The 27922-nt window shown below is 38.2% G+C and overlaps 1 protein-coding gene across 2 annotated transcripts; it reads left to right on the top strand.

The window, feature by feature from the left end:
• Position 1: 1 nt before the first annotated feature.
• TDRP (testis development related protein) lies at positions 2–27476 on the top strand. Of its 2 annotated transcripts, XM_030267270.4 has the most exons (4): positions 2–275; positions 12435–12494; positions 21944–22047; positions 24192–27476. In XM_030267270.4, the coding sequence occupies exons 1-4, from the start codon at positions 168–170 to the stop codon at positions 24535–24537; spliced, it is 618 nt and encodes a 205-aa protein (XP_030123130.4). In that variant the 5' UTR covers positions 2–167; the 3' UTR covers positions 24538–27476. The 2 variants fall into 2 exon arrangements, with proteins under 2 accessions (XP_030123130.4, XP_012428253.4); XM_012572799.5 differs by lacking the exon at positions 12435–12494.
• The last annotated feature ends 446 nt before the right edge of the window (positions 27477–27922 follow it).

The following is a 27922-nucleotide window of genomic DNA, read 5'->3' as shown; positions in this document are numbered from 1 at the left end:
CCTCCTTCCCTCGCTCCCTCCCTCCCTCCCTCGCTGCCGGCCGGGAGCCCCCGGCGGGGTGACAGCCCTGCCGAGCGCAGCCGGCCCGGCCGGGGCTGCGGAGCAGCGCCCGCTCCCGCCTCGGGCCGCTCGCTGCCGGCTCGCAGCGCGGCCGCCCCGCGCCCGCCATGTGGAAGCTCAACAAGAGCAGCAAAGTTCTGCTGGACGACTCGCCCGAGGAGGAGGAGACGCGTCCCCGCGGGCCGCCGCCCGCCGCCGCCTTCGCGGCCCCCCAGGTAGGCAGGAGCCCGGCTCGGAGGGGTCGCGGGGCTCGGCCCCGCTCCCGCTGCCCTGCTCTCCGGCGGCATGAGTAATCACTTTTCCCTCCCTGATGTGCCGGCAGGCTGGCACTGCTCGGAGCTGGGAGTGTTTGAGCGGATCGTGCGGCTGTCGCACGGTTTTTGGGGTGCTGACTGGCCTGTCCACCGGCCTTTCCTTCCAGCAGCCGGCCTCCGGCGCTTCTGGGACTTGATGTTCTTCGTTCCAGTGGCTTCCTACCGCAGGGTACTTTCTCTCCCAACCCTAGGCAGAGGCACTGCAACTCATCTGTTAAGCACAATACATTAAACAAGGATGTTAAAGAACATAACTTTATTTACGCGTTTGTGTAGAGCCCTGATGTTTTGGCAGGATTGCTTTTTTCTTCGGTTTCACTAATGGTAGTTCACTATCTTTAAATATCTGCAATCTTGTTTGAAAGGTTTTGTTCTTAAGTGTTAAATTAAATACCAACAGTGACTTTCTTAACAAATGCAACCTGAAGGTAAGGGTATCAGTTGAGTATCAGGGAAAACAACTAAAAAAATGTTTATTGACTTGCTTTCAAGAACTTGGTAGCAAATAGGTATCCATCCAGCTCAGAAGCCTGTTATGCTGCCCAGTACAGCTTAGTTGCTGATCTTCTGTTGCCACTGAGTTACTTTAGGTACTGAATGAGAGGTTCTGAAATAAGCAGTTGCCTGTGGTTGCAAAACAGTGAGGTTTCTTTTCAAAAGAAGGTACTAAAGCTTTCCCAGCTTTCTACCCCATGTTTATCTTGCCTATCTTGCTGAAAGAGCTGGAGTGTATCTGGATAAATTATCCTCACCTTGAGTTTCTGTGAGTTGTCAACCGTGTGGCGTCTGCTGAAGAGCAGCCTCTCCCAGTCATTGACAGATGTTATTCTCTCTATCTTCGGGTAGCCACAACCACCAGTTTAGCCTTGCCTTGCCCTTGCCCCTGCACAGTAAACAGTGGAGCCATAGCCCTTGCTACTTCTTTGGCAGCAGCTATGGGGAGTCATACAGATGACTAGGATCTCCTCCTGTGGAAGAAGAAAGGACATTCATTTTGGAGACCCCCTTCAGTGGAGTAAGGGGGATTCTGGGGTTTGAGGTGACCTGAAGTATCTCCCCCAACCTCTCATACAACATCTAACCTCTGCCTCCTACAGTTCCTATGCTCAGGTGCGTGTACGCTTCCACAGTTTCTGCTAAGCTACTGGCTTGTACCATCATAGCCCTCATAGACTTGCTCGCCTCCTGAAACCCTCCTCGAACACCAAAGGTCACCGAAAGCTTCCAGTAAATCTCACTGACTCTTCACTGCTCCTCTTCTCTACCACTAATGATCCAAGCCCCCTTTGAGGCTCCTGACCGCAGCCTCCCAGTCAGGAGAGGATTCTTCAGACATCTCTCCACACAATTCTCCCAGCCCTCTATTTTAGCAACAGAGGCTGGAGTTTGTTTATTTTATTTTGTCCAGTCCAATTGTCTTTTACTGTCATGGGCCTCTGTTCCATTAGTTGAAGTCTGAAGTTATAATGGTGATGACAATGGTTTCTTGTGAAAAGGATTTGCATTTTTGTGAATTTTAAGAAAAATCCTTTTCAACTCCCAGTGGAACTAGGATGCTGATTTTAGTGTTGAGGGATGGCAGGGGAAAAAATAAATTTTTCTAAGTCACTAAATGAAATATTCTTGAAAATAAAGGATTCAGTAAGGTTAGCACAACTGTAGTGAAGCTTGGCACAGAGGCCGGAGTGAAGATTATATGCTAATAGTTATTTTGCCTGTTAAAATCAAAATATTTTGAAAGGAATGCAGCACCCTGCCCAAAATATAGCAGTAGTCATTTTGGAGTTTGTGTACACTTTAAGGAAGAACAGAGTGTATAGAAATCTGACCACCTGATTGACATTGTAATTCTCATGATCAGAGCAGCCATAGGTACAGTGTATATAAACCATGGCTGGGACAGGTGTCAAGGGAACCAAATGTACTTGTTCAGCTTGTTGTACCTGATCTTGCTTTTAGTATTTGAAATTTTTGATGTTTCATCAGATCCTGTTTTTTTCTCCCAATAGTATGATTGTAAAGGAGTGAAATCCAGTAATGTGTTGAGGGATTTGGTAATGATCTACACTCTGTGCTGCTGCATCCTGACCTGTGTCAGCCAACCCTCTGTCTTTGGAGGACAGCAACACCATGAGAGTTTGGAGGAGTTGTGGAGGCAGTTCTTGTGGTACCTTAGCTGTGCATGGGGTTACCTCAGTGTGTGTGTAAGTTGTTATGGTACAGCCTGCTGTGAATGAGGGATTACCTCATCAAATGAGAAGAATCCAGGACATCCCTGATTTTTTATTGTTAGAGCCAAATCTAGATAATTAGTGTGAGTGCTTTTTAGTAAATTAAGAAACCCAGCTTTAGATCTCATGCAGAAGGTGACTGTTAGATCTAATTTCCTTTTCTGATACATCATTTGGTAAAAGAGAAGATGAACGAGAGTCATTGTGTTTTGACTTTGATTCATGATACACTGTTTTCTCAACAACCATATTTTGTCTTTATTTTCATTTTTAGTAAGAAATTGGGAAGAGAATCCTTAAGCTTCTACCATTCATACTATAAATAAGGCTGAGACATTTTACTTCAAAGGCAAGAAATTGGTAGTCACATCTATGTCATTAAAGCAAACCACATTGGAAGTATTCCAGTATAATGAAATGTTGGTGCTGTATATTGTTTCTTCAAAGCTGAGAAAGAGTGAAGGAGTTCTCACTGTGCAACCTAATAATTAGGACATTGCAGTAGACAGCAACAAAGAATTAGTCTACTATAAGTTAAAAAAAAAAAAGCCCAACACAAAAAACCCCTTTGTTACTCCAGAGAAATTTTAATCATCCTATTTAGATATGGAAGCCTGATTTGGCTTAAGCAGACATTTGAAATTGTAGACGTTCATAGTTCTTAAATAGAAAAGCCTAGTTTGATCTAAAAAAAAGTTTTGACAGTTCTGGTTTTGTGTTATACAGAATGGTTTGATTTTGTTCCAGGGGAGAACAAAAACAAATTTTAGAACATGAAAATTGCAAGGGAGGGAACTGTCAGCCTCTGGCCACTTTTTAGTAAAAGTTTCTGCATACATTCAAGTACTTTGAATTGTTTACACCTATTTAAAATAGTAAGCTGTTTCCTGAGATAAGAAAGACAAGTTAATTTTGAAACAGTACTCGTGTAAATAAATGTGTGGATTATTGTGAGGTTTTTTTAGACCAGACACTTTTATACTCTATCTTAGAAGTTAATTTTCATTTACGCTTTGAAGCATAAGTATTTTTAATTTATGCAATGAAGGTGCTTTATTCACTTAAGTTATAATTAATGCATGAAGGTAACTTGACATGCATAAATAGTACACACACATAAGATGAAATTAATGTGTGCGTCTCTCTAAAAATATGCTAGAAATGTACAGTGGTGCCTGCCAAACTTGCGTTCAGTTTGGAATATAGTCATTATATTTCAAACTGTAGTTGTTTTTTTGGAAAGGGAAAACTGCTGGGTTTTGATTTCTGGAAGGCATTGTTTTGGCAGTTGTGCTAAGTTCTTCTTGATGCAATCCTACCATGTAATCAGTTCTCAGAGATGTCAATGCTATGTCAATATTGCGTGTAAGTCTGACGTAAAATGGAACTCCACGGTAAAATATATCTATATATTAGGAGAGGGGATGGGTGTCAGGCTGACCTATATTATCTAATGAAACTCTGTCTTTCATGTAAAAATATTTCAGAACCTTAGCCTTGATCTGTTCTTCCCAGATGTATTTTTTGTTACGTTCAAAGAGAATATGTGCAAAAACATGTTTTGTGCTGAATTTTGTTTAGACTTGCTCAGGATGTTTGAAGGTTGTCTATACAGAATTTTAGTTATCTCTTTTAATGAAGATGTTTAAGTGTCTGGTACAATTTTAATACTGGCTTTCATGTTGGAATGAGTTGAACTCAAACAAGCCCTGCAGAAATAGGTGGAAGCTGAGTAGCTTTTCTTATGTTGTACTAATACATTGGATAAGGGTATTTTTTTAATTAAAAAATAAAGTAGTAAATGTTAATCCAGCTAATGCCTTTCCTTCACTTTCTAGCCATTTCTGTGTGTCTCAGGCTTTGCCTTCAGTACACTAACAATCCCATCATACCTTCTCTCTGCTAGCCTGGTTTTTTTCCTCTTCATTGGAGTTGTTCTTGTGACATTTCAGTGGCATTTTCCTGGCTAAAATCCATCACCTGTATTCTGTCATCATTCTTGAACATTAGATTGTGGTACTGTCAGCAAAGACTTTCCTGAGCCTTCCTTGGCCTGCCTTTCTTGTTTTTCCTCCTTCTTGTCACATAAAATCTTTCAGCAGCTTCTTGAGTGGGTCCTGTTTCTTTCTCTCAGTCTTTCTGGAGCTCTACTGAGCTGACAGTGTCTTTTGGGGCTTTTGGCTTTCTAATTTTTAAATCCTTTTAATTTTTGAGGTGCTTCACTTTTTAATTTATACTGTCATTTTTTACACAGTTGACTGGGATCAGATCTGTTTCTCACCTCTTATCCCCTCTCTGTTGGCTTATTCTGACTCTTGAAAGTCCACAAAGCACATATTGTCTGATTGTTCTTCTATTACAGACAGAATCATTATATATTTTTTTCTTTCAGCCAAGCCTCTAACCTGCAAGTTGTCAGTGGTTTTTATCTATTGTGTGAAAGAGAATTTGTGTCCTAGACTTTACTGTTGTTTCCTCCATGAATTCCAAGTCAAGTCTGCTCTCTCTTTGTTTTTTTTTTTCAATTATTATTTTTTCTTGCTGTCTAGACAGCTGAGATTCTTGTGCAGACCCTCACTTCCCATACTGATGGTGATCACTTCCTCTGCAGTTTCTAATACCTGTGTTGTGGTTTCCTATCCCCTAGTTCCTGTAAATTCCATTGCTGATATTAATGTTGTTGCTTATGGCATAAAGTTTAAGTCCTCCTCATCCTTCAGATTCCATTTCTTTAGCTGGCCTCCTTTTGTTTCAGGAAATTTTCATTTAAATCTCTGTCTTTACTTTCAAGAGTTTTCTTAATACATCCCCTTCCTCTCCCCCATTTGTAACTTTTATCACTTGCATCTTTCCTCGAGCCTGTTCTGCTTTAGTGGCTCTGATTGCTTGGCTTTGCCAGCAGCAGCTGTGTCTGCCCTCCTCCCCTCCAGCCTAACACAGAATTACCTACTCCCACTGATCCACAAACCCACCAGGATCTCCTCCTCTACAGCTTTGCTTGAGATCTGCTTTCCCTAAGTTATTTGTTGCATCTTCTTGGGGTCTTGTGAGGTTTCTGGGGCCATACTCTCCTGCCACTGCTGGACTTCCTACCACAAATATACAAAGTACAATGTAAATGGTTTTGAGAACGAATGAATAATTTTAATTCTTTACTGTTAAAGTAGGTTTATAATGTTCTCCTCTCTTTTGTAGAAACTCTTTGCCAGACTGTGCAAACTATTTGCCACATTTGTACATCCATAACATAAGTAGAGTTACTGGAAGTTGCTGAATACTTTACTAGGTAGACCTTCTTTCAGCTCTGTCATCATCAAAGGTACATTTCCAACAAGTTTTGCTGCTGGTTCTCTGTGAGGAGCTCCAGGAAAATGTCTGTGATCACTGCACGTACATCAAAAGGAAGCTGTACATGTGCTGCCGAACACTGTAACAAAAAATTATGCATTCAGCCCATTTTGCAGAAACTGTACTAGGAAAATATGGCCATTACTCATCCAAGACCTTTATTGGAGACATGTAGTTTAATGGCAAATTCCATGGCGGAATAAGAATTTTATGTCAGCTACTGTCTTTTGAATTAGCACCTATTGGTTTGTTTTCTGGTTAAGGAAACAGCAAATATGAATTTCTGCTATGGATAAGTTGTTAAAAATAATTGACAGATTTTCAGCTGGAAATTTCATCAAAATTGAAAACTTCACTGGAATAGTTGATTTATTACAGAAATTGAATTAAAATTGATTATCTGACCTTATTTGTTTCCGCTTTGACAGATCGTTTTCTGATCTTAATACAGCTGTTTCCATTTCATGAAGGATATTTGAAATATTATGAATTATGTAAAACTAAATTCTTAATGACATATGAACTTTAAAATAGTTTAATCTTTAATATTCTTTCAAAAATATTTCAGAGAAGCAAAGTCTGAGTAAGATGTATTATAACCTCTTACTACAGAGATGCACAGTAATGTAAACACTTAATAGAGTAACCTTGTGTATTGATGTAAAAACAGAGCATAGGAACCTGGTGTTCCAGTGTTTCTCTTTGTAATGCCAATAAAATTCAGAACTACAGAAGTATTCTTGTGTAAATACTTACATTCTGAAATTAATCTTCTCTGCTACACTTGTCCATTTATATCAATTGACAGTAAAAATATGGAAATAATTTAGATATTCTGTTTTAAAGTGTAATGGAATGTGAAACAATAACTGAAGTGGTTTAATGAAACAGAGTTTGAAAATGCTAAGCAGGTTCTTAATAGCTGTGGCTGCTAAAGAAGAGTATCATCTTTATTATGAATACTGAATAAATTTAAATTATTTGAAAGATGAGAACCAGTTTCCCTGTGTTTTCACCTCTCAGTTGGTCTGGTGAATAGTAGGCAGTTATGAGAGACAGGAGCCTAGAAGATGGTAGAATTTTTAAATATGTTGGGTTTTCTCCTGTACCTGAAGTAGTCACCCAGACTTTTTAAAGTTAGTGGAGTGAAATAAGTTCTTTTAGAAATGATCTGAAGAATTACATTTTAAAAACATGTTTCCAAATTAGTGTTGTCTACAAACTATATGCCAAAATTAAAGTATATTCTTCAACATACTTATATTATACATTTCGTTTTTCTTTATCAACAAAAGTATTTTCAGGTTTGCTGAAGACTGGCAGAGGAAACTTGCAGCATAGGAGTTATTGTCACTATTTAGGTAGTTTATTGGCATAATAAAGATGTTTTTCCTTAGTGTAGGGAGCAATCTGGTGTGGAAAAGTATTGTTTATAGAAGAGAAAAAATGAGTTTAAAATACCAAATTACTCTTAAGCAAGACTTTGAATGCCTAGAAATGCCTAGGTTAATACTTTTCATTGGTGACATTAAAAGGAAATTTTCAATTTACACCACCTACCCAGATGGCTGGTTTGATTCACTCATTGCTTTAGGGACATACAAATGGAAGATTGAGATCTAGCAGTAGATGAAATATGGACGAGGCTGATCACATTATCTTCATCTCAGTCTAGGATATCTCTGCCAGAAAGGAGCAGAGGCAGTTCACAGTTCAGCACTGGAGTTTTTCTGCTGAACACATAGCCTCATGTCCAAGAAGAAAGTGATGTGTGATTGAGTAATGCAGCCTTTGTTTGTTAAAATTGAAAGCCTTGTTTTTCCTTAAAGGCATGTTCAGTTATGTGTGGGTGTTCAGGTAGAGTTCAGCTTCATTTTTCAGCTGTGTCAAAGGAATATTGAAACTAGTAGAGTTGTTTCAGTGCACATTTACATTTGATCCCTGTTGCTTCAAGTTCCTGACTCAGAAAGCGTATGTCCATGCATTGAATTTTTCCAGGTGTATATTACAGGTGCAGCAAAAAAAATGAGGCCAAATGCCACTGGTCTTCTACTGATAACTTTCTTCTTACTCAGTGTTTGAGTGTATTTTGCATTAGTTTGATTCAGTTCTAAACTTGGATAAGCACAGTGACTTTTGCATTAATAATCACCTTAGTCTTCTTTATTTCATTTTACATTATACTAAAATCCTTCTCAAACCTGAGGAAATATTTTCTTTTGTTAGCTGTATTTTAAGATGATGATCTGGCTGTGTGATCTCCTCTTCCCAATCTGTGTTGTTTCTGGTCAGGCTGTGTGTATGTAGTTGTTCTACTGTTTGGTTTGTAATCAGTGTTTTGGGAATCTTTCCAACTTCAGAGGTTGACTTTCAGGTTTGTGATTTCCTGAATGATTTTTTCAATTTTTTTTTTAACCCTTCCCCTCTCCTATCACTAAATTATTTAGTAGAGTTTGTGGAGTACTGGAAGTTATCTTAAATTCTTCCTTGGAGTATATCTCTTCAGGTGTTCTTTGTTTTGGGATATTTTTTTTCCCTTAAATCATACATTTGTGCTACATAATCTTATTCACATTTACAGGCATGGCTACCTAGACTTTATATTACACTCAGTCCTTGATGAGATGTGATGATAGGCAGAGGAGATCCTATAAATCAGTAGAAGAGTGAGAATTTGTTCCAAAAGGACCTACTCTTTTAACAATAGCTTGTTTACTCTTACGTTTGCACAGCTAATGTGTGTGTGTTTGTATGATAGGAAACCCCTACAACTGGGCAGAGAAAATCGATAATATATAATTTTACTTACTAGAGCACAAGAAGGGCATGCAGGATGAAATGATGCTATTATTTCCCTTAACTCTTTGATGTTCAGCATTCTTCATCTTGGACTGAATTATGAAAGTGAATGATCTAAAGAGACTAATTAATTACTTTACCACAAAGGAAGCTGAGGGAAGCAGATTACAATTTTGATCTCTGTACAAAAAGGTTTGTGTGCTAGTTGAATTAGTCCCTTGAGTACCTTATGGTTTGCAGTATGTCCAACAAAAGGGCACTTGTTTCCTTATGAAAACACACTGTGCATACCAACCTTCTGCCAGAACTGGAGGGCTATTCAAGCTGCTGACCAGCATTTCCCACTAGTGTTAGCATTTTTACCTAGAAATATCTAAATACTGTAATGTAGTTCAGGTTTTTCTTTTAAATCTAAGTAAAACAATGAATTATCATACCTGTAAACCAACGAGACTAAGACATACTGAAATAATTTATAAGTGTTCAGCATCACTATGATGCATGCATGATTATGCAGCATGATAGAGTGAAGATGAGCTTTTTTGACGTGTAGCTTCACAGCAGATTGTCCTTAAAATAAAATTGATATACCAAATCATATACTCCCTCATCTCAGAATGGTAACAAAAGCAGGGAAGTTGTATCACGAGAAGGGTGTAATAATGTGCATCACTTAAAAATACAAGTTGTTCTGTGGGTAACAAGGGAAGATGGGTTGTAGTGATGTCTCATCTGTCCTCCTGATTTCTTCTCAGTGGTGGCACAGGTCCCCTCCCTCCCTCTGCTCTTTTCCTCTGTATTTTTTTTTAATACAAAGCCCATCTCTCCTGCAGGGTGCACAGGTCCTTCCCTGCCATGTAGGCCACCCCTATACCTGCTCCTCTCCCACTCTGTTCTTGCTGTGTGGCATTAGTCTACTTCCGTCTGCTTTCCCTAAGGATGGATTTTCCACAAAACATTTTCGAATCTAGTCTGTTGGAGATTACTGAATTCAAACCTACAGGCTGTTTTTGAACGAAGCATGGGGTATATGGATCCCACCACAAGCACTCTGCTGTTATCCAAGTCTCCTTTTTCTTCAGCAGTGTATTTAAAATGATACTATAAATACTTTATTGGTTTTCTGCCCCCAAAAAATGTATTTTAGGGATTGGATTCTCACCAGTTTTTCTTGAGGGTTTAATGAATTTCAGTCTTTGGATTTAATCTCTTTAAACTTTGTGTTGTCCACTTACCATCAGCCTGGGTTGCATGAGTATAGTTGCTGCAAACGTGTGTCTCATTCTTAGGAGGTACCACTTCATGTAACCATGAGTAGTAACACTGTATTAATACAGCAACACAGTCTTACGTTGTCCCTTTTTAAAAGAAGCAAATAAATAGCCCTTTTTGTCTACTATTTATTGTTAATTACATCTTTTGTTGACAATGGTATTCATATTTTATTATGCTGACTCTCTTGCATTTTATGGTGCTCTTTGCATCTTGAGGTTTTCTCCTAAAAACTTTCATTGTGAAAATGCCTTGCACTCTCACTTCCTTGTGCTCAGCCTTGCTAGAGGCTCACACTCCAGCTTTTCTCTCTTCTAGAACATGATGTCTCTATACATTTTCATATTTTCATTTTCCTTCCTAAGAGACTTGGAGAGCTGGAATAATTGAAATGGGAGGTGTTATTTCTTTCAAAGGTACTAACAGTGTCTTGTTTGTTCTGGAGGTAGTATTGTTTGTTGTTGAAATGATAGTTCTGCCAGCTCTGGATGTCTGAGAATTTCTTCTCTTAACATATCTCCCCTTGGAGATTTCCTAGTTCTTGTTGATTTCTTTTTGTTCTTGGGAAAAAATCGGATAAAACACGTGATGTATTCTCTAGTTCATGCCATGTCCTAGCAGAGACTCCATAGTGTTAAGTTTAAGACTTTGCAACCTCATCCAAAAGTTTGAGAGCTGAGAGTGTTGGGGGGAAAGAGATGTATTCAGAATGCTGTGTGTGAGCTTTTCCATTTAAAACACGGTCAATGATTCTCTTTAAAGTAGAGAAATAAAAAAGCCAAAAGGAGTGGAAGTAGTTGAATTTAATTTGAGAGAGCTACACAAATCTTAACGTTTTTGGTATCATATCTACAATCCTTCTGTGTTAGACAGCTAACTGAATTCGGAAGTTAAATAACTTGTTGCAATCCACAGGAAGCAATAGTCTCATTTTGAATGATAATATGAGTTCCTGACTTTGTGTTCTACCCCAGCAAGTAAATCTGGCTATCTACAGCTCATTCTATTCCAACATACAAATACTACTGAAGTATAGAGCAATGGTCTTCCACTACTCTATTCCTGGAATGTTCTATCCTTGTCCCTTGTATAATATAAACTAATGCCTGTAAAGTAAGTGGAAACATTAGGATGTAAATAAATATATATAAAGAAACATAAATAAATATATTTAAAAAATGCATGGGATTTGAAGCTGGTCTGTCAAAATGAAGCTGATACATCTGAGTCCCCACATGACTAGAAATACATAATACTTTTGTGCTGGTTTTCTCACCTCTTTCTCATGCTGTTAGCAAAGAGAAGGAGGCCTTTGGCAATGCACAGGAGCCACGATAATGAGTGTTTTAGGTGTCTTGAGATAGGTGTATGTGGAGTGCATATCAACTCCTCAGCATTTACATTAACTGAAAAAGAAGGAGTTGATAAATTTGATTTTTGAAACAGTAACTGTAACTGGCTGATGTAATCAAAATATGTACCAGAGTGAATAATGGAGATTTTGTGAGACTCCTGCTTCAAAGACATTTTCCACTTTTCTGTTTTAGTTCTGTTTTTTTTTTTTTTTTCCTGAAACTGGGGTTAAATATTTTTGGTCATATGTAGCTGTTCTGGCTTTGTAATTGGGACTGTTTCTATTTGTAGTCATATGTAGAGGAAAAGAAAGGTAACATTTTTCTCATGGAAATACGGAGTGAAGGAATTGAAAATTTCAGATTTCCTGAATTCTGTGTCCCACTTCCTTTATCTTTGACCTCTAAAGTACTCCCAGCAATTATCTTACTTGCCGTGTCTTGAAGAGAGCGCTGATGGTAGCAGGAGAGCCCTATACAAGCATAGCAGTTTAATTCAGAGATGGACAGAAATGCTTCCCTACTGAATAGCCTTCATAGGCATTTAGCACTCTAGTTTTCTTCTGAAATCTACAGTTGTGCATGGAGGGGAAAGAAATGTGGAGGAAAGTCTTTATTTGAGTTAAGGAGATGTAGGGCTTTTTAATGGGAAGGAGATAAAAATCCTGGGACATTCCTCTCCCCCCAGCCCGCAGACAATGCATAAACCATCATCGAGTACAGTATTTAGAAACTCAGTGCAGATCCAAAAAAGTTAAGATACTACTATTAAGATAAAATCAAACTCATTGGTGTTTTTTTATGATGCAAGGGTGTTTCTCCCTTTGTGGTATGGGGTTTTGGTTCTGTAAGGGTTTGATTTTTCATAATTCTAAGTGTAGATTTATATTTTAGTAGTGGTGTTCACATAGTTTTGTGTTGTAATAGTGTTTTGTCAATTTTCTTTTATGATGTGCCGAATATAATAAAAGCATTTGTGAATAGTCTGAAATGTGTCAGTGCTAATTGTCAAACCAAAACTGACTATGGGCCTTTTTTATCTTTATCCTTCTTTTGAGAATAAAGACCAGTTTCTTCATGATGAAGTTTCATCTTCTGTGTCACATCTTGCAACAAAGGTAAATACCTGTTCTTTGAAAACGTAATATTTAATATCACATATATATATTTCAGTCTGTATATTAAAAAGTTTCCAGCTTTTCATGGACAGGTGATTAAGGATTTTATATAGTTCATTGATGATTTTATAATTATGTATAATCCTTGGTCATGGGCTTCTCACTGAAGTAATATTGGTAGTGCAGGATCAGTTGGAAAGCTGCCTTATTTGCTTTCATTAATGAGGAGGGGAAGGCATCCTGATTTTTTTTTTTTTCCTACCAATGATGGCTATTAAAGCCCAAGATGAAAATATTAAGCCACAGGAACTGCAGAAGTCTAAAGAAGCAGTAAATTCGAGCTGCAACTGGAAATAAAAACATGAAAAGTAGAAAAGTTTAGGGTTGCTTATTCCATTATATGTCCACTTGCTCTTGGACCACAAGAGGTTAAGGATTTTATTTTGTATCTCTTTCAGGAAAGAGAAGTAGGCATGCAAGTTAATTTTTTTTTACCTTGATATGTGTCCAAGAATCTTCTTTAATGTTCTTAAAGTACATTAGTAGAAGATGAAAGAAGTGGAAGTTATTATGATAAGCTAGAGCTTGTTTTGAAATTCCATAGGTATAAAGAGAAGTATTTTAAAATATGTTCATTAGTGTAATGGGATACTTTACATTAATATGGATAAAGTGAACATCTGTCTCTGTTACTTCTTTTTGTTCTACTTCAGATGCAGCATGGTTTTCCTTGAAAATAGAAGTCAGATTGTACTATACCTTTTTTCTACCCTTTTGAAGAAATATATTCTTTTTTATGAAAACATAAATTACCATATATTTTATACCAGATGATAAATGTTTAGGGAGATAATAATAAAACTAATCTATTTTCTATTGAAACTTTTTTTGCCCCTTTCTTAGTCATTCAGGAAGGCTTACTAAGTGTGTGTTCTTACTTAAAAAACCAGAAATGTCACTAGATAAACCACTGCAGTGTTTTTGTCTTTTAAAGTAAAACCCTCTTGTCTTAAAAATGTATTCTCAAGAAAGCACCTTATCCTTCTCATCTTCTCTTTCTAAAAGCAATTTGTATTTTATTTGGTTGTTCAGTTGTCATAGAAGCTGTCAGTACAGTGATGTTCCAGAAGTTCTAAAATTTTAATATGTTAATGAAAGGCTGAATAATTGCATGTGTGGCCTTTCCAGTAGACATGTCATGAATAAAATAGTCTACACGTTGCAACAATATAGTGATGAGCAACAGAATTTTTGAAGAAGAAGGTAGGAGATGAATAGTGTGTGTACTCCTTGGGGAGACAGCCTTCCTGATCTCTTAAAGCGTGAGTTTTAAGATAGTGTTGATGCCCATTGTGGAGAAAAGTCTTTGACCTAGGTTTGGAGGTCTAAAAGTAGGAGCTAGTCTTCAAGGCTGCAACTGGAGCTTGGAAAATGGTCTTGGATCCTGTTCTTGCAGGAAGCTGCCCACTGAGCACTGAGGACAGGCTGACTGCAGTTCTGAATTTTTCTAGTTCTCACATCACAGCTCTCTTAAAAGGCAAGTATAGGTGTCTAAAAAGCTTCATGACATCTCAAAGTGAGGAACCATGAGTGCTCCAGTGGTAGTCTGCAAAATGCAGAAATCTGGAACCTGTGTGCAAACTCTGCCTGGATGTGTGAATTAGAGAGTAAGTCCTATGAGGAGTGACTGAGGGAGATGGGAGTGTTTGGCTTGGAGAAAAGGAGGCTCACGGGAGATCTTTACAACTACTTGAATGGAAGTTGTAGTGGTCAGCCTCTTCTCCCAGTTAGCCAGTAACAGGACAAGAGGAAATGGCCTCAAGATGCACAGGGGAGGTTCAGTTTGGACATCAAGGGGAATTTCTTCAGTGAATGAATGATTAGCATTGAGATGGACTGGCCAGAGAAGTTGTGGAGTCACCACTCCTAGAGTTGTTCAAGGAACCACTGGATATGGCACTCAGTGCCATGATCTGGTTAACCACCTGGTGTTTGGTCACAGGTTGGACTTGATGATCTCAGAAGTCTTTTCCAACTTAAATGATTCTATGATTTGGCCTCAGAAAAACTCAATCTTTGGGGGTCTCACTGCCATGCTCAGCTTCTGAATTAAAAGTATAGTAGAAACTTAATCTGTAGTTGTTTTCAGGCCAGATTTTGAAAAGAGACAAAGTTTTGAGAAACAAAATGAATCAAGACCCTTAATGTACACAAATGCATGGAACCTGGTGAGATACATTTGTAGGTCCTGAGGCAGCTGGTGGAGAAGTGGCTAAGCCACTATCCGGCATACTTGAGAAGTTATGGTAATCTGGTGGAGTTTGCACTGACTGGAAAATGGAAAACATTCCTCCCATTTTCGAAAAAGGTTATAAAGAAGACCAGGGAGTTGCAGACCATTCAGTCTTATCTCTGTTCCAGGCATGGTCATGAAGCCAGTCTTCTTGGAAACTAAGGCTAATAAAAAATAAGGAGGGAATTGGTGACAGCCAACATGGCTTCACTAAGGACAAATCAAGCCTGACAAATTTGATGACCTTCTACAGCAATGTTACAGCATTGGTGAATGAGGAAAGAGCGATTGATGTCATCTATGTGGACTTGTGAAAAGAATTTGCACCATGTCTATGTCTTTAGACTGGAGAGATGTGGATTTGACAGATGGATCATTCAGTAGATGAGAAATTGGCTGCATGGTCACATGCAAAAAATTACAATCAGTGGATTGATGTCCAAGTGGAGGCCAGTGACAAGTGACATTCCTGAGGGGTCGGGGGTGGGACCAGGCCTGTTCACTGTCATCCATGGACAGTGGCATGGGGTGCACCCTCTGCAAGTTTGTGGATGGCACCAAATTGTGTGATACTGTCAGCAAGATGGAGGGAAGGGATGCCATCCAGAGGGACCTTGGAAAGACAGAGGTGGGCCTGTGTGAGCTTCATAACTTCATAAAGTTCAACAAGGCAAAGTGCCAGATCCTGCAGCTGAGTTGTGGCAGTCCCAGACACAAGTACAGGATGGGTTGAGAACAGCCCCACTGAGAAGGATTCAAGGGTATTGGTACACAGCAAGAACCATTAGTTTGTGCATCAGAAGCTGGCCAGCTTGAGAAAATTCCCACCACCACCAATGCTTTAATATCTGTGAGACAAATTTGGAGGGGAGTTGGTTTTTAAATTTTGGTTATCTGTCTTCTCACACGTTTTGAAGAGGTTTCTTGTCATGTGGAAAGAATGCTTCTTTAATTAAAGGTGATTGGCATTTTTTAACAGTTAAACACTTAGTTATAACTTTATTGAACTTTAATGTACTTATATGGAAAATTATATCTCCAGCTTTCTATTTTAGCGTCATTTTTTTAGGGGAGGAGTGAGGGAAACTGTGGAACAAACAATTATTTCTTCTCAGTCAAGTCAAGAGGAAAATCCATTATTTTTGTTTATCTTTATAAAAAGTCTGCAAGTGTTTTGTGAAGTGCCTGTGCTTAACTGGAGAATTTTAATTCACCAGTTGTCAATCCTCTGTGAAAATAATTATGAAGGTTGGGTGAAACATGGTCCAAATATGAGTTTCTGGAAATCTCATTTCATACATGCTGAGCAGTGCCTTTTTAGGGATTAGTTGCTTAACTACACAATGGTATTGGAAGTGCTAGTTCTCACTGCAGGTATACAGCAAGAATGCCCTGTAATTGCTCATTTTGCTTGCTAAGACTCTATCATGTGGCTTGTTCTAGCCCACAGAGAGTGATTTCTGTGCTCCAGAACCCTGCTGACCTGGCAGTCAGGGAGTAGAAGAGTCTAACAGGAACATTCTGAAAGTACTCGTAACCACTCCTAATGCAGTCAGGGTAAATTCAAACATACTTGAATCTCTTGCTTTGTAAACTGCTTGTCTTGTACCTATAACTCTGTGACACAAAGCTTGTTATTTTCCTTTGACTTGATTAACGTCTGTGCTTTTTTATCTCTCCCATTATAAGTTGTTAACCTGTATTAACCACATCCATCTGATGCACAAGTTTACCTGTTTGCAGTTAAATTTACACCATCTTCCTCTTAGCATATATCCATCTGTATCTGCATACTTTTTTGGGTGCAATGAACTTTTGAAATTTGCTTTTAGTACTGAACTACTTTAGTTTGTACCCAGCTGTTAGTATTCCTGGTTTGTTGCCTTTTACCCTAGTATTTCATGAACCTTCTTGCCCTCTAGCAGGGCTCCAATTATCAACTGTTTACCTTTGATAGTAAAATTAACTTAAAAGTCTTCCTAGTGATGCTTTACTGTTTCCCAGTAGATTCTTTGATTGTTCATTTGCCTGTTTATCTATTATGGGACGATAGTCATGTAAACATCAGAGTTTGTTGATGTGGTGAAAAATGGTGTCCTTAAAGTAATTTTTGGTAACAATACCTATCAGTTTTGTAGGAGACCTCCAGTTTAAGAGATCCTGACCCATTCTGGGGCATTTTATAAAGTTAACTATCAGTAGACATTTGTTCCCTGTTTTAAGAAAAATTGTGGTCAATGCATACAATTTTTATACAATTAATTTACTTGAATCAATACGGGTAACAGCTGAATTATTACTATGAAGGTTGAGACTGGAGTGGAGCTTAGGGGTTTGAGGGGAGCCATAATGTAGGTACAAAGCTCTGATTATGGCAGAAAGCTGATAGATTACTTCAATTTTTAGAGGGTGCTTCAGATGTTACAATAGTTGCTGCTACAAAAAAGCTGCTGTTGCCCCTAAATTCCAAATGCTTTATCTTTGATGAACTGATTCTTAGCACTAACCTGAAAGAATGCAAAAAATGAGGGAGTTAAATTTCTGTTGGCTTAAGTAGTTGAAGCTGTTTTCCACAGCATCACACAGGTACAAAACTGTAGCATAAGGAAGGCAGTATCAGTGAGCAGGCAGTGGCCTGGGTTGACCCTTTTCAGCAGCAGTATCTGATAAAGCAGATCTGCCACCTTGTGATCCCCTCTCTCTCGGGATCTGTCTGACAGATGGGTACTGATACTGGAGCACTGGCAAAGCAGAGGGGAGAGGAACGAGCAGGAGAAATGGCAGACAGCTTGACCAGGGATACAGACCACATCCTTTGCATGATGTTCTAGGAGGGACTGTCTGTACTCCCACTTTCAGATGACACACTGATTAAATGGCAGCTTTCTCAGGGTGGAAAAAAAAGTACTTCACAAGCTAGAAGGAATTAAAGGAAAAGAATCTGTGCTCTCATCTTGAGCTCTTAAGATACCAGCTGGAACAAACCAGCTGATGGCTTCTCAATAGTTTGCCAGTTGATGGATTAATATGTATGTTGAATTTCACTTTTTACTGATTCTTTTAGGTGATTGCACAGGACATTGCTGCACAGGTTTTCCCAACCTAAAGTGGAAGATACAGGAGAAAAAAAATTTTTAATTGCTGTCATAGTCAAACAGCTATCAGACCAGCCTGCATTTCTACTTCAGAGAATACTGAAATGGCTTCTTCAGAAGTTCCTGCTTTGTTTCTCCTTGACATTTTTGAAAAATAGTAGACTGCAGCATCCAGTGTGGTCCTAGAATTCTAACATCTGATGTTGCAGTTCTAGTCAGTAACAGTGCCCTCTTCCTTAATAGTAGTCTCCCTTTTTTTTTAGCTGTCCCATGACCATTTTGCTGAATTTTTTTAATCCTGGTTTTGAGTGTACACCTAGTTCTATCAGTCAGCTTTGATTTTCAAAGATCACCTACTCCAAGCTCAAGCCCAAGCCAACAGGCAGAGAAAGAAGTAGAGGTGGCAATAGGCATGAATGTGATATTCCTGAAAAACCTTAAACATAAAGGAGACTAGTGCATTCTAGAGGTAGAAGCAGGGTCAAGTGAGCTGAGGGGAGTATAGATATGCTCTTTGAGTATGCGGGGATGGGGTTAGGAAGGATTAAACTCACCTTGAGTGAAATCTGGCAAGCAGCAAGAAAGGTTTCTGCTTGTACACCAGCAGCAGAGAGAGCGTGAAGAAGATGGAGCCTGACTGTTCTTAGTATGGTCAGTGAATAGGCAAGATAAACTGAAATAGAAGAAATATAATTTAAAAATAGGAAAAAATATTTTCACCATGAGGATGTTCAAGCCTAGGAACAGTTTTCTGGGGAGGTTGTGGATTCTCCAGCTGTGGAGGTATTAAAAACTTGGCTGTCCATGATCCGTAGCAATCTGCTGAGGGTGACCCTGCTTGGAGCAGTGGGGTTAGACTAGATGGTCTCCAGAGGTCCTTTCCAGCTGTGAAGGATGGAATTTCTGTGAATTCTGGATGTTGAATTATTTATTTTTTCCAATGGCATAGGGAAAAGTAGTTTAAAGATTTGAGAATATAATCAGGTCAGTTACATTTATAAACCTCCTAGAAAAATTTAGGAGTAGTACTTTTGTGTAGAGACTTACATACTAAAAATGAAATACAGAGCTTCTGCCAGTAGATTGATGCTATAAGACCACATCACTACTGTGTTTTCATACTTTGCATAACTTTAATAGTTTTACATAAAACAAGTCTCCAGTGTGGTGAGGAGTCAGTTTACTGAAGTGTTGTTTTTACTTACTGACCTTCCTTTGACATCCATTGCAAGGAAGCGAATTGTTCTGGGATATGGGTCTTTCTCCAGGTGCTCTGTGAGGCTGTAAGTGGGTCCCAACTGATTTAGATTCTGGCAAGCTGTGACTGTGGCAAAAGGAGATGGTGTTCAGGGAGAGCATAACATGGCTGGTGTCTACGGCCTCTTCCCGTAACATCAAGAGTTTTGTCTTGTGGTATATATTTAAAGGCACCCCTTTAAATCATATATGGATCTCCTGTCTGAATTTGTCTAATTCATCTTGTGATGGTTCCCAGCACGTTTTGGCTATACAGTTGCTGCATTCAAACTGATGGTTCAAGGGAATGGTGACTTCAAGATCTCTTTCCTGAGCTGTACCTACCAGCTGATACAGTTGTAATGTTCCAGCTGAACTTGTCAGTTTGTTAAAGAACTCTGCAAAGAAACATGAAAATACAGCAGGCTGTTCTGAGGAATTTCTTTGTTATGTGTCAGCTATATGACTGCAGAAATCAAAAAACAAGACTGTTGCCTTAAAAACAGTTCAGTAGTTACAGAAAAAGCTTCTGGAAGTGTGAGATGTGTATCTGACCTCTTCCTTCACTAAGGTTTAAATTCAGGAGTATGCTACCACTGACAATCAAGAGTGAGCTGTTCCCTCCAGGTCTGTGCACTGAAAAGATGCTTCAGGAGATTGGTGCCGGTGCAGGCAGGCGTAGAAGAGGAGGCTTAGGCATGGTAGGCAGAGGTTCTGGTTTTACTCTTGCCCTTCCTGGTTTCTTTCATCCTAGTCTGTTCAATATGTAGTAGACTTTGCACCATGAGTTATATTACATATTGGCAAAATACGGTTTACTTGGACATTGGTGTTCTTATGCAGATTATCCTGACAGTGTTTCCTTTGGAAACCCCAAATAAGTAAGTAGTGGAAGTGTATTTAAATGTCTAGTGTACATTTCTCCTAAGGACTAGTTAAGAGAAGAATAAATCAGTTACAATCTGGTTATTAGCCTTGTATATACCTACCAAATGCCATGGACATGAAAATATGGAAGGAATGGTACAATGCGTACATAGACAATGATTTACATACAGGTAGAAAGAGTGCAGAGCTTGTAAAAGTTTATCCAAAGACATGCACATGCTATCTACTTTTCAATGAATAGAAATTTTCTAATTATTGTTCTTAAAGATAGCTGTGAATCAGGATTGGACAAATTAAATAAAATATAAACAATCTGAAGTTAAAAAGTATGGAAAGCTTCTGGGTTTTTTTTTTTTGTTTGTTTGTTTGTTTATTTGGGGTTTTTTTGGTTGGAGGATTGCTTGGGTATCCAGACAGTGCAGCAAAGGTTGGGACTGCATTGGCAAAGTATGTATGATGTTCTAGATTAAAGAAGGTGTATGTACAGGTATATCCTTTTTGTTACATTGAATGTATGTGTATAAAGGCTTCCCTCCAAGCATTTCATTAATGAAATGTTGTTCTTTAAAGGCACAAATAATTTAAATTAAGCCTCTTCTAGGTCTTAAATTGCTATCTGAAAACTAGTAACAAGGTTGTTTTATGTTTTCATAATCTGCAAATTTATTAGGTGGAAATGACTTGATGAAACATCATTTTTGAAATAAGACAGCTTATCTGTGAATTGCATCATCCAGTTTAAAGGGAAAAAGAGTTTTTAAGTACAGCTTGTAGCTGTGTTTCTGCCTTGGTAACAAAGGTTCCTTCCCAAAAAGGCCTGAAATAATAGAATTTTAGTACGATAACAGATGATAGAGTCATAGAATGGTTTGGGTTGGGCAAGACCTTAAAGATCATCTAGTTCCAACCCTCTTACCATGGACATGGACACCTTTCACTAGACATTATTGCTGATAGTCTCATCCAACCTGGTCTTGAACAATTACAGGGATGAAGCATCCACAACTTCTCTGGCCAGCCAGTTCCAGTGCCTCACCACCATCAAAGTAAAGAATTTCTTACTAATATTTAATCCAAACCTACCCTCACTCCTCTTAAGGCCATTCCCCCTTGTCTTATTACTACATGTCCTTGCCAAAAACTCCTGCTTTTCTTGACAGCTGTGGTTTTGTTTTGATTATTATATTCTTAATGCATCATATTTTTTAATACAGGAAGTAACACTGACAGACTATCACTGCCATTCTTACTGGATCCTGTGAAATAGAGCAGCAACCTTCCTATTCTGTGCTGAGCAGACACGTGTGTGTTTTTGTAAGCATGCTATCAAAGTAAAAATATCCTATACCTAGTTATTTTGCCTTGAGGGAGGGAGAATCAAACCTTTAATGAAGTTATAAAAGTAATTGATGCTGTATGCTTAATGGTCACAGCAAACTTAGAGAACACTCTGTAGTGCAGCAGTGCCACATCATACATTGCACTGGGGAGCCAGTGCTCTTGCCCTTCTTGCTTGCAGGGCAGGAAGCTGTAGTTTGGTGTTACAGAGAGGGACAGTATGCCTAAAGCAGGTAAAATCCATAGAGTTTCATAATGTATGTGGCTGTCCTGTCTGTTGACTCTTTCAACATGACAGTTTGTTTCATTTCATGTCTACTGAAGCCCTTTAGAGTGTCTCTAAATCTGCCTAGATTCCCTTCTTGCTGTGCTACATTAAGATGGAGCCCAGCTGTTCTCAATGACATCACAAAACCACCAAGGGTTTGTATTGTTTTCTCAGCAAGGGAGAGCTCTTTTCCCAGGCATGGCCATCCTCTGCAGCTCTTTGGAGTCACTCACTGCCAGCGGCACCACTTGCAGGGACACAGCAGTGGCAGCCCCACTCTGTGCTTGTCAGTCTGTCACCCACACTGATGGGGATTTACTTCTCTCTGTAGGTTCAAGGTGCAAGTTTCCGGGGCTGGAAGGAAGTGACGTCTATGTTCAATAAAGATGATGAACAGCAATTGCTAGCAGGATGCAAGTCTCCAAAATCCAAAGGGTGAGTAAAGCCATTTGGTCTATCTGTTATTAAAATACAGAAAATAGTTGTGCAAAGTATATATACATTAAGCTTACAATTAATAAGGCATGCATGCTGTATTAGAAAAGGACAGATGATGTTTTAAACATTTTTAGGTTTGTCAGGAAGAAAAAGGAATTAAACTGTGTAATAATTTTTTTGCCATGGAAAAGTAGCAAAGGCTTGTGAGTAATAGGGTCATTCTCACACTTCCGCTTTCCTCTTAGGGATTAATTATGGTTGAGTTTACAAATTCCCTTTTTTACATGCCTTGCTCTCTCTTTTGAAGTCTTGCTACACCTAGAAAGGTTAAGTGGAGTAGCTGTACTAGGATCTGCAAGTCTTCCCTGCTGGCACTGAGCTGTGTTTTGGCACAGTTGTGTGCTGGTATGGTGAGGGCGGCTCCCTGGACAGAACACGCTTCCAGGACAGACCATCTTCCTGTTATGACTATCTGTAGGCTTTACTTACATGTGCTACCTCACTGCCTTGCTACAAACCAAATATACCAATGATTCCTGCCCAATATTAGCTTTGATAAGACTTGCTGTAGCAGGCTTTGTCTCCAGTTTACTTTGAAATAAATGTGTTTCAGGATGCAGCACCACATATATGTATATAGGGAGTGTATGTGTATAAATAAACAATTTAGGATATAAATCCATATATTTTATTTCCATTTGAGCCTCTTCCATAAAACTTCCCAAAAGTTCTCGTATACTAACCCTGTGCAATCTTATGGGTGTTTTTAAGATGCTAGGCTCCTGTAACAATGCTTTGCAATTGATGCTGAATATAAGAATCAAGTAATACAGTGAAGAGAGCAGAAGTATGATAACAGAATTACCACCAATGTAGAAAGTTTTTTTGGTATTACTATGAGAACTCCCTGTTTTTTAAGTTCAGGATATTTTTCTTTAATTATATACCATGATTTTTACTTTTAAAGACCCATGCAACTTTTACGTGTGCTGTTTACAAAATACAAAAAAAGTGTTTGGAGTCTGTGGCTAGTTTTAGCAAGATGAAAATTCTGAGGCATCATGAATTCAAAATCCAGTAAAGGAAAAGTGATTTTTAAAGGTATTGGTTGACTTGCTTCTGTTGAAATATGATAGAGCTAAGCTTTCATTAATGGAACAAAGTTTTTTTAATATAAGTATTTAAAAGAGATTCAATGGTGGGTGTATTTGTGGCTAAGGAATTGATATGCTACTACAGATAATGTTTTCGATTTGCTTTTTAGCTCATTGAACGCTAAAGGTTGTGTCTTTCAACCCTGGTGTTCAACCTTTCCTTGTGGCCCATTATTTGATTATATACATAATCCTTCATATAAAGTTATTCATAAATATTTGACATTCTGTAATTTAAATATTTTCACGCAAAATGAAGATGAAGATTCTTAAGGGGATAAGAAAAGTAATAATATGATTAGCCTTTCAAATCTCTGAGAGAGAAGTTCCAGTTATGTTTTGAGTTTGGGAGGAGCATTTTGAGAGTTCTTACCAGAAATACAAAACAGCTATTATCACTTTGTGTGGATCGTTATGAAAATATTAATTTAAAAGTCTGGTATTTTTAAAGTCCTAATACTGTGTACATCAACTATTTTAAGGTATACGGTTTAACTGGTAAGTGGTAGCAGGTGTATGAAACTGAGTAATATAGTGAGTGTTAAAGCTGGTGTTAGAACATTTTCATATTCTTTCTACTATTGTAGTCCTAGGTTTTTTAAAATTTGGTTTTGTTTTGGGTTTTTTTTGGTCAGAGTCTTTAATTTGTTCAAATGCATTCTAAAATACTTCGTACACTTCCAAAGGCAGCTCTGTGGAGTTCCTCCCACAGGAATGGGGTGGGGAAGGTGGTGTGTCAGTTCTCTTGTAATAGAAGATGACCATACTCGGTCCTCTTCTGATTTATCATTGGGACATTCTGCTGTGTTTAGGTTTATGTATGTGAGGGCATTTTTCCTGAAGCTGACAGCAACTGATGTGCTGCCACAGGCTGACAGTGATTAGCACTCCTTTCTGTGAAACATAATTTAATTAAGTGTTTATTAATAACTGCTACATACATTCTTAAATGAAGGAATTAATCATGACATCATTGTTATTTTCTAGAACAAACCTAAAATTAAAGGAAGAGATGAAGTCTGAAAAGAAGCCAGGTTTTTGGGACAGTTTGGTGATAAAGCAGAATGTTCCATCTAGGAAACCAGATGAGATTGAGGGATGGGAACCACCACAGATTACCACTGCTGACTCTACCAGTGATGCAGCAACTCCTTTAAGTGACTATACAGCCTGGTCAGGCTGGGAAGATGAAACCAAAGGCTCCACAAAATACACAAACCTGGCCAGCTCAGGAAACAGTTCCAGGTGGAGTATCAAATCAGCTGGAAAGCTGGTTAGTATTAGACGTCAAAGCAAAGGTAACCTTACTGACAACTGGGAAGAACTAGAATGATACTGGTAACACTGGTGAAATACTTTATACTTAAGAAGAGAACAGTTCTATGATTTACTCACATGTTTAAACCAAAATCAAATCCGCTCAATATTGCACCTTTATACAGTACTTTGTTTTATTCAGATTGTTACAAATTTTTGCTCACCTGATAGTAAATTTTCTTATTACATTGTTGATAGCTATGTTTTCCATACTGAAAAATAGTAGAGAATCTATTTTGTGCCTATATTTCACATTCAGACTCTGCAGTATGTCAGATTGTTGGTTTTACCAAAAAAAAAAGCGTAATTCCTTAGTGAATGTATACACTGGTTGTAAATTTGACTGCCTTATGAAGGAACTGCCACTAGCTTGAGGTCCTGCTCCTTTTCTGGTATTTGAGGGCCATTCAAAATTTTAGTTTTGATGCTGTCCCTTTTTAACTAAGAATACCAATCTGTCACTTGCAGGGAGAGTGCTTGTACTTAGTACTCTTTTCCAAATCTTCAGCCTCAGCTTATGCTTCAGCTTGTGCATACAAGATGCTTAGTGTCACATTGTGCTGTCCTCTGTGTGACATGGGAAAATACTATTCTGATGTAATTCCTTCCATTACAGGATTGTCACCAACAGCCAGGTCAAATGGGTCTTCCAGAGTTGGGGTCTTTTTGTGTTTTGGATTTTTTTTCCCTGTGGATTTTTTGGTTGTTGTTTTTTTGTTTTATTTTTGTTTGGTTTGTTTGCTTTTTTTTTTAATATTGAACTTCTTTTGACAAAGCTAAGGTTCTCGGTTTTTAAGATGCATGTTATGCTGAAAATAGAAATTATTGAAAATTTGGAAAACAGCATTGAGTAGAGTGTGAGATGATCTCGGTATTCTGGAGGAATATAGAATCTGGCTATAGGAATAAGTAGCTTATTATGGAAGGGCATATGTTTTCATTGTTTTACACCAGCTGATCTTTGTTCTACAATCAATTTTTTGGTTTTGACTGTGTTTTTCCTTCCTTCCTACTGCATAAGCAATGATTGAATTATATTCCAGCATTTTCAGGGTAGCTGAGTAACTGAGCCATTGCAAGTATGTGCATGCACACAACTTCTGAAGCATTTTTGTTGAAAAGTTCCATCTTATTAGCTACTGATACTTAATTTTTTGATAAAAGAAGGTGAAATGTTAAACTTGAGATTTGAAATGTATATATGACTAATAAAAGTGCCTCTTTTTAGCATATTGTCTCACTAGTGGTGCAGCTGTTGTCAGATCCAAAGTTAGTTTCTGTTTTGTTTATATGACCCACACAAAAACTACTTTAACCTTCATGAATAAAAATCAAACCAAAAGTTTCATTAGAAATGAGCAGTAGGCCTTTTCTCTCCAGGTTGTTAAATTGGTGTAACAGAACTGAAACTTGACTGTCTAGCAATATGGCCAGTGCAGTCAGAAGATGAAGCTAGCATGTCAGAGAAAATCAGCATTTTTACAAGAAAGTATAGACCTTGATATATAACAGATGTCTTGTAAACATATATTTGCAAGAAGCTTATGCTGATGAAAAGGGATGCATGCAATTTTTTTCTAAGCTTGTTTCTGTTACTGCCACATTACTTCTCCCTTAGCTCTCTCTTTCTTCTCCAATTCATGTGTAGTTTCCTGGCTTGCAGTTCCTGCATAGCTATTCTTTGGAGATTCCTGCTGAGATGTGCCAGGAGGGAAACTGTAGCAAAGTGGTTTTGGTAGGTTGGGGTTTTTTTCCTAATATTGATAGGATGCTAAAAGACATTGTCCTTAAGTTTACCAAAAAGAATGGTGATGCGTTGTGCTACAAAACAGAAACTTACAACTGGCAAATATACTTGTAAAATTTGCATTAGATATTAAAAAGTATTAATAGGGGAGAAAAGGTTAGCATTTATATTGCATTGTTTAGTCTGTGAGTAAACTCTTTCTGCCTTGGGCAAGTATGTATGCTGAGGTTAATTATAGGAAAGAATTAGTATTCTTGGGTAAAGTATGCTGCATTTTTTTAGTTTATGGAATACCCTCTAAGGCATGAGCTAGTATTTAATTTGATTGTTGGTACTGATCTGAAAGAACAGAAAATGATCTGTTAGCAGCCCTTAATATTCTCAAAGATGGACTGAGAACTTTTAATTTCATCTCTGAAGAAACTATTTATACTGTGACCAGTAAGGGTTTTGCCTTGCACATTATACTGTCAAGTGCCTGTTTCTCACCTTGATGATGTGTTTGATGCACAGCTTAACTGCAACCTTTTTCAATTTGTTTTTAGATGTATGATAAAGAATATGCTCACAAATATGAAGCGTATTATAAAACAGAAGTGGGAAATTGAGATAGGTAAAATTCCAGTTTCACTCCTAGTTTTTGGTGTGTTGTTTAAGTGGTATTTCCTCAGAAATAACCATTTTAAGGATCAACATTATTAAATTTAATATAATTTATTGTTATGCTTTAATAATGTATTTGTCTGTTGAGAACTCACTTGTGTGAGCTTTTCTTCTCTCATGTTTATAAATGTGTCTGAATTTTCAGAATGGGGTCCTTTCATCTTTTACCTTTGTTAGATGCTTAACTACATTAAACATAATGAGCTTAAGCTATACACAGCTCCATATGTGGAATAAGTGTAGAATATGTCTGTTAATATGTTTTGAAATTGCATTACAATCTATGTGAAATGTTTTAGAAGAAGGTAGCATTAAGATGGTATGATAAGATTGCACAAAATAAAATATAGTTTATATTGCTTTCTCGTAGCCAATCTGCATGATTGTTGGCGTGGTTTTAACGGGAATTAAAAGCTTTGTGTGGCTGTTACTAGTCACTTAGCTCTGAGCAAAGTCCTTTCTGAGTATTTTTATTTATTAGCATCATTTGCAAAAAAAAAATAGTAGTATTTTCCATATGAATAAAGATTTAGTTTGAACTGAAACACCTTGTTCTTTGACTTTCTTTGTTATTTGAATTTGTCATGTGAATATGCTTACATTTGCTTGGACAGTTTTGGCCACCACAATATAAGAAAGATAATTAAACTATTAGACAGTGTCCAAAGGAGGACCACAAAGATGGGGAAAGCCTTAAAGGGAAACCGTACAAGCAGCAGCTGAGGTCCCTTGGTCTGTTCAGCCTGGAGGAGACTGTGGGGAGGGAGACCTCCCTGCAGTTACAGCTCCTTGTGAGGGAAAGAGAAGGGGGCCGACCCTGATCTCTTCTCTGTGGTAACCAGCGCCAGGACCCGAGGGAATGGCCTGAAGTTGTGCCAGGGGAGGTTTAGGTTGGATATTAGAGAAAAGGTTTTTCACCCAGATGGTATTTGGGCACTGGAACAGCTCCCCAGGACAGTGATCACAGCACCAGCTGGACAGAGCTCAAGAA

The sequence above is a fragment of the Taeniopygia guttata genome, chromosome 3 (assembly GCF_048771995.1).
Source record: "Taeniopygia guttata chromosome 3, bTaeGut7.mat, whole genome shotgun sequence".
NCBI lineage: Eukaryota > Metazoa > Chordata > Aves > Passeriformes > Estrildidae > Taeniopygia > Taeniopygia guttata.
The sequence above is the reverse complement of the archived record's forward strand: the minus strand, read 5'-3'. Positions and strand labels throughout refer to the sequence as shown.